The sequence below is a fragment of the Xenopus laevis genome, chromosome 2S (assembly GCF_017654675.1).
Source record: "Xenopus laevis strain J_2021 chromosome 2S, Xenopus_laevis_v10.1, whole genome shotgun sequence".
NCBI classification, from domain to species: domain Eukaryota; kingdom Metazoa; phylum Chordata; class Amphibia; order Anura; family Pipidae; genus Xenopus; species Xenopus laevis.
The window spans coordinates 104,109,375-104,117,097 of NC_054374.1; the positions used below are offsets into that span (position 1 = coordinate 104,109,375).

Here is a 7,723-nt window from a genome sequence, read left to right on the forward strand (position 1 = left end):
AATTACTCATCATTTCTCACCCCCTATTGCCAGGACAAGCATGTTGTTGATGTGTCAAACTCAAAGGCCCTCCCAATGGCTTACTCAGACCAATATCTTTCACACCATGCAAATGTGACAAATCCCTTCAGAAACTGTCACCAGATGAGATTCAATTTTGAGGACCAGATGATGATTAAGCTTGTTGTACTCCCTGTCCAGAAACTGTGTACCAGTCTCTACAGACACACACACACACACAGAAACTGAATAGATTTCTTATTGCTGTAAGATTAGTATGTTGCTTTTTACATATATTAACCATGACCCCTATTGCTTCCTTTTTAAAAACATGGCTACAGAACAGGTATGGGATCCGTTATCCTGGAAACCCGTTAACCAGAAAGCTCTGAATTTTCAAAAATATTTCCTTTTTCTCAATAATAAAACACTTCCTTGTACTTAATATCAACTAAGACAACGGATCTTTATAAAATTCAGAACTGGCTTATAGGGTTTATTTAATGTTGATATGATTTTCTAGTAGATGTAAGATATGGAGATCCAAATTACAGAAAGGTCCATTACCCAGAAAACCCCAGGTGCAGAGCATTGTGGATAACAGGTGCCATAGCTGTAGTACAATTACAGTAGTATCCGATTTCCTCCTGTCAAACCAGGCAGGAGACAGGAAGCGCTCGGTGTGAGTGTAGTGGATATGAAGAGAACTGTATGAGAGCAGATAGGTGTGCGGGAGGCTTGAGAGCTTACCCTCGGTGTGGGTGCGGGCAGGGTGCAGGGTGAGCAGGGCGATGAGCAAGCTGTAGATGCCATTGCAAGGAATGCGACGGCTGCTGCTGTCCTGGCTGTAGTTGTTGTGTCCGTGTGAGGAGCAGCAGGAGCAGCACAGGAGGCTGACGGGCCGGATACGGGCCATGTTGTGTGAAGCAGCAAGGGACGAAGTCAGGAATGAAGCATAGGCACAAGACAGTGCGACTCCCCGGCTGTCTCTGTTCTCCTTCAATCTGGGTGCAAAAGGTGCCTCAATCCCAGTTAACCCCGCGCTCATACAGTCTCTCTGACACCAACTATGTGGCTGCTTCCAGACTTAGTGCCAGCTGGCCGGGTAACTCCTCACTGAGTTTCGGCTCGTTCCTCAATACCCACTGACTGTTTGTTGCCTCTCCTCGTTGTGGGGGTGTTTCCGCGCTGTCACTCAACCCAACTCCCACTCTATATAATATAGTTCCTCTCACCTACACATTACTCCACCAAAGCACTAGAGACTTCACAGCTAGAGCGCCTAGCTCAGTCCTCTCTTTCCCTTACCCACGTCCGGCTTCCGGTGACACAGTGTGCGCCGCCTCTACTCTTTGCACAACAATTACAGCGACACTTAGCTGCTAACAGCAGATTATTAATAGACAGAATTTTCGATTGAAAGGCATAAGCAGAGATGCTGCCAAATCATTTTATGATTATGTGTAGGCGATTCTTGCAGGACAAGATGGGCGCATGCTTATTAATCAGAGTGCTACGTGCCTATGTATCGCATAGGGGCTGATTTATCAAGGTTCGAAGTGAATTCGAGGGAATTTTCGAATTTAAAAAATTAAAAATTCAAAGTAATTTTTGGATACTTCGACCATCGAATAGGCAGCTACGACTTCGACCTTTGATTCGAAGTAAAATCGTTCGACCATTCGATAATCAAAGTACTGTCTCTTTAAAAAAACTTCGACTTCAATACTTCGCCAACTTAAACCTGCCAAAGTGCTATGTTAGCCTATAGGTACCTTCCAGAGCATATTTCTAAGTTTTTTGTATTCAAAGGAAAATCGTACGATTCGAAGTACGATCGTACAATTGGAATACGATAGTAAGTTGCAAAAAATCCTATGAGTTCGACTTCGAATTTAATAGTATTCAATTCGATGCAAAGTATTTTGCACTTCGAAATTCGACCCTTGATAAATCTGCGCCTTATAGTCAAACAGTATAGTAAGGGACCGATTCACTAACTTCGAGTGAAGGATTCGAAGTTTTTTTTGGGCTACTTCAACCTTCGACTACGACTATCGAAGGATTCGAACTAAAAATCGTTTGACTATTCGGCCATTCGATAGTCAAAGTACTGTCTCTTTAAAAAAACTTCGACCCCCTAGTTCGCCATCTTAAAGCTACCGAAGTCAATGTTAGCCTATGGGGAAGGTCCCCATAGGCTTGGCTAACTTTTTTTGATCGAAGGATATTCCTTCGATCGTTGGATTTAAATCGTTCGATTCGAAGGATTTTATCGTTCGATCGAAGAAAATCCTTCGATCGTTCGATCGAACTATCTGCGCTAAATCCTTCGACTTCGATATTCAAAGTCGAAGGATTTTAGTTCCTAGTCGAATATCGAGGGTTAATTAACCCTCGATATTCGACCCTTAGTGAATCGGCCCCTAAAACAACATAAATCATCTATCATTCATACACTGCTGTTCAGTATATCAGGTGGTGTATTTCACTCGTCATTTATGCATTAAAGGGGTGCTTCACCTTTAAGTTACATTTTAGTATGTAATTGAATGGCTAATTCTAAAAAAAGGTTTTCCATTGGTCTTCATTTTTTTTTTATAGCTTTTAAATTGCCCTCTAAAAACAAATGCTCTGTAAGGTTACACACGTATTGTTTTTGCTACTTGTTATTACTCGTCTTTCTATTCATGCCTCTCTTATTCATATTCCAGTCTGTTATTTAAATCAGTGTGTGGTTGCTAGGGTAACTTGCACCCTAGCATCCAGATTGTAGAAATGGCAAACTGGAGAGCGGCTGAATAAAATGCGAAATGACTCAAAAACCTCAAATAATAAAAACCAACTGCAAATTATTAATATCGCCATTTATTTATATAGCGCCGACAAGATACGCAGTGCTTTACTTTGGTTATAACAAACGGGGAATAAATGGTGAATAAATTAGGGTTACAAATTAGAGTTTACAAACTAAAGGTTAGGGTACAATTGAGACATTAGGATTTTAGAAACAATTTTGTGATTTATGATACAGCAATGCTTGATTAATTACGGTACAATGAATAAGCTTCTTTAAACAGGTGGGTCTTCAAATAGTCTCAGAATGTCACTCTCTGCATCATACTAAGGGCTCTTACACATGAGCGTTTTTACCTGCGCTCCCCTGCGTTCCATTTTTCGGCGTTCAGCCGCAGGGGAGCGCAGGAATAGACGCATTTAATTATTTCAAATGGGGCTGTACTCACACAGGCGCATGTAGGCGCCGAACGCAGGAAAAATGCAGCATGTTGCGTCTCAACCTGCGTTCGGCGCCTACATGCGCCTGTGTGAGTACAGCCCCATTTGAAATAATTAAATGTGTCTATTCCTGCGCCCCACTGCGGCTGAACGCCGAAAAACGGAACGCAGGGGAGCGCAGGTAAAAACGCTCATGTGTAAGAGCCCTAAAAGATCATTTAAAGGTGGCATCTTGAATACAAATGCATTTTTGTATTTTATAAATTCTTTTAAATTTAATAGTCAGTTCTAATATGATGCTGTTAAAATGTGCAACACTGTGTGCCTAAGCAGCTTAATATAAACACACACACTATACGAGCAGGAAAGTTTTTTCATAGACAGATGGGGGAACCCGCATGGACCTGCAGAAAATGCCACGAGGAAGCCGGCTATATCACCCTCAGGGACTCTGCAGTAGCCAAATAAAAATACTATATGCGATTACCCCATAAGAGAAATGTGAGTGTGATGTTTGTTTTTATGTGAAGTTTCTAAGATTGAAATAGTATTACACTATTCTTGGCTTTATCTTTGCATTGGAGCCCACGAAACCTGAGCACCAGGAGGGGGATTGACACGAGGACCTATTACATGCGCTACACCACAGCAGTGGTTTGTGATAGGCATTTAGGCCATCCGGTAGAAGTGTTACGTTTGGGATTAAAGCACAGAAATAACTGTTGTATTCACCAACCCCCCCCCCCCCCACGGAATTAAAATTATAATAGAAAAAAGGGGCCCCTATAACACAAAAGGAAGGGGAAACACTCCCGTAGAAATCCATTTTTTGGAGCACTGGGTAATTACGTAAACATACTGCACTATATTGGTTTCTAAAATTTCCATTGCCTTAGGCGCTGATCTCTATACAGGAAATTCCTTTTCCTTGGGACTTCATTGACATAACGGGTAACGCTGAAGATGATATGAAATTTTAAAATATAGATTACAGAAACTTTCCTAGCCACATGTTAAAAGATGCTGGAGGATATATACAGTATCCTGTATATTTGACAAGTTATTCCAATGATATTTGCTCTTTTATGATGTATTTTGGTTAAATTCAACTAACGGCATTATCAAATGCGCAATAAAAACCTTTAAAAAAAAAAAAAAGATGCTGGAAGAAGGATACCCCCTTCTTCATAGAGATTATAATCTATTGAAAGGGACAGTATACCCCCTTTTTAACTTTGATTCAAATGAATAAGGCTTGTGTTGCACATACTTTTTGCCTATTGTTTTAATTAGCAAATATATATCTACATGGTTTCTTTTATTTCTTTCTCTTAACAGGGCAACATTTGGAATCGAAACAATAGTCACTTTCTGATCCCAATGAGCAAACAATCTAGCAGTCCACTGATTACCTCTGTATAATGGGCTGCACTTTATCTAAAAAACATAAAAGACTGTAGCAGGGGGAATGAAGGGGTTTATTTATACTGAGGGCTTCTCAATTGTGTGATTTGTTGTGACGTTGCACAAAGTAGAATGTGATTTCATTTTATTTTCAGATTTTGCTGTGTTTAGAGCAAGAAATACGATAAAACTATAGATATTTCCTGTTTGATGAAAACTGTATCTTCTGTACAAGCCCAGTGCATTGCACTCAAGCTGGAAAAGGTGGTATACTCTCCCTTTAAGAAATCTTTGCTGTAACTCAGTCAGTGGAGTAACCGCAACTGTGGGTTCTGCTTCCTCTATAGTTATGCCACTGAAAGCACTGCTGGCATAAGCATATTCTTATTGCACTAATGTTAAATAATATTGCATTATCATACAAAAAAAACTGAAAAAGCTGTGCATCCTGTATATACCTATTTATATTATAAAGAGAACCTGCCTGCATAATAAATGGGTGTGTGGGCATTTTGTACACGTTTACTTGTCATTCTTAATAACATAGTTCACATAATTAATGCATAATTTGTTTAATACAAGCTTAAAGTAATAGTGACTCACTGGATGTAGTCATAGCAAGTTTGTTGTCAGAAACACTGGTAGAAAACGTGATCTAACTTGAAGGTCTGAGTAATCAATAAATACATTTGGCTATTAACTAAACTGTCTGTAGGTGAAATTGGTTGAAAATGTAAAATAGCTTTAAAAAAAAATTTTTACAAATTGATATATGAGGTATAAAATGATACAGGCATGCTACTTTTCAGCAGTAAATATGGACATAACTGTAGTAAAACAACACTATTACCGTAGAAAGGTTTTAAGTGTTTCAGAGAATGCATCAAAACAGCGTATAATTCTGTAATCCATAACTTTGAAACCAGTAGTAAGCTGCCTCAGTTCTGGGAGAACATACAATCCAGGGGTCTAATAGTGTTAAGTGAAACTTTACAAGCAAACAATGTGATGTAAATGTAGGGCATACTGGTGCAAGCAATTACTGTATTTCAATGATAATGCCAAATCAAGTTTCTTTACCCTATAGTTTCTTCTTGTGCACTTCCTTTTTAGAATCTAGTTGATTTTCCTTTTGACTATGACATATAAAGACTATGACATATATAAAATATATACAACAAAATCTAGCCAGGCATGGATTAGGTTTGTAGTTGTTGTAGACAGATTTTTCTAAAACCACACACGCAGGAAATTCAGTTGCAAATAGTCTCAAAGTCGTATCATTGTCATCTACTGCCCCAGGAACCTTCCTCTTTATCTGTATTGTCTTTTCTTTGAAGCTTGTAGTTTGGGGTCCTTGTAGATGTTTTGTTACCCTGCACTAGTAAAACTGGGATGTTTGCTTCAGAAACACTACTATAGTTTATATAAGCAAGCTACTGTGTAACCATGGGGGCAGCCATTCCAGCTCAGGACACATAGTAGATAACTAATATGCACTGAAAAATCTAATTGTTTCCTACAGAGTGTATCTGTTGTATGCTGTGTTTCCTGCGCTTTTTCTCCTTTTTCAGCTTTGAATGGCTGTCACCTCAGCTACACAGCAGCTTGTTTATATAAATTGAAGTATAGTTTGTGAAGCAAACACAGAACTTTTACCAGTACAGGACAACAGTACATTACACTATACTCTAAAACACTTTAATTTTTTGGTGTTACTGTTTCTTTTAATTGCACAAATAAAGATACCAATTGTTTACTACAGTGTTAACTGCTGTGTTTCCTGTGACTTTTCTCCCTTTTCAGCTACCCAGCAGCTTGTTTATATAAATTAAAATATAGTTTCTAAAGCAAACACAGAACTTTTACTAGTACAGAACAACATTACATTATTGGGGAAATGTAATAAATTCACAAAGAGCAAAACAACTAGCACAAATAAGAATGAAAAGTCTCATTTCGCAATGTAATACTCTTCCTTAAACTGTTATTACATTGCAAATTTTAATTGTGCATTGCTCACTTTTAAGAAGTGCTTGAAGGTGTCGTAATCTTTTTGTAACAATTTTTTCAGTAATAAGTTTTATTACATTCACTGTGCACTGGTGCTAATTATAAAATTTGCAAACCTTCTTCCACTGTCGGAAGTGGTCGCTAAACAGTTTCCGGGTTCACAAAAGCTATATCAAATTCGCACAAAGGCAAATTTGTTCACACAGAGGCATAACTTATTTTTTCCGTTACCGACTTTTATTACATTCCCCCATAAATTTTACTCTAAAGCACTTTCATTTTTTGATGTTACTGTTCCTTTAAATGCACAAATAAAGATACCTTGTGAACAGAAGAAATGTTGACATGTCAAATAATTTTGATACAATGACAAAGTGCACAAGAATTAATTCTAGTGATGATGGGACTTAGACAGGATATGACACGATCCTCTTGGCTGTATCTGATTCAATTTGCTGATTGACTTAGAATGTGCTTCATTAATTGCATATAGAGAAATACAAGAGGTCCTCTGCACTCAACTCAGCAGAGGACCTCTTGTATTTGTCTATATGTATTTTGTGGTCACAGCCTCATTGCACCTCCACCTAATGCTTTTAAAAATTAGTGGTGAGCACAACTTTCCCTTGTTTGTTATTTTCATTAATTGCAGTAAAATATGGAGTTATAGCAAAGTAAACTTTTCTGATAATAAACTTTTCTAACCTTGCCAATTATGCATGTACCTATCTCCTTTCTTTCAATATCTTAGTCCTGGGTTACTTTAGATCCTGCTGTCAATACATGCTGGCCACTTCACCTTTAGTATAAAGCACTGCCTTTGTTTTATGCTGAAGGGTTCTGGTCCAGAAGGGATCTACAGTTCTGTACTTTCACTTGCTCATCAACAACTTACTCTGGGCTCATTGGACTGGGAGCAACCAAAACTTGTCACATATCTCATAGAAAATTCTCATTTTTCCAGGTGCGTTGTGGACAAGTGGAGGCATTTTTATTAAAAGTTGGATTTAATAGCTTTAGAGGTTTTTGAAACCATGACTAAACTCACAAAAAACACAATTGTCATTGA

At 38.4% G+C, this 7,723-nt stretch overlaps 1 protein-coding gene across 2 annotated transcripts in view; it reads right to left on the reverse strand.

The window, feature by feature from the left end:
• Positions 1-1,332, reverse strand: part of tmem131.S (transmembrane protein 131 S homeolog) — a 92,850-nt gene extending 91,518 nt beyond the window's left edge. For both annotated transcript variants that reach the window (XM_041584227.1, XM_041584226.1), the window contains exon 1: positions 751-1,332. In XM_041584227.1, the coding sequence (XP_041440161.1) occupies positions 751-1,048 (298 nt within the window). In that variant the 5' untranslated portion in view covers positions 1,049-1,332. The remainder of the gene's footprint in view (positions 1-750) is intronic.
• Between the last annotated feature and the right edge of the window lie 6,391 nt (positions 1,333-7,723).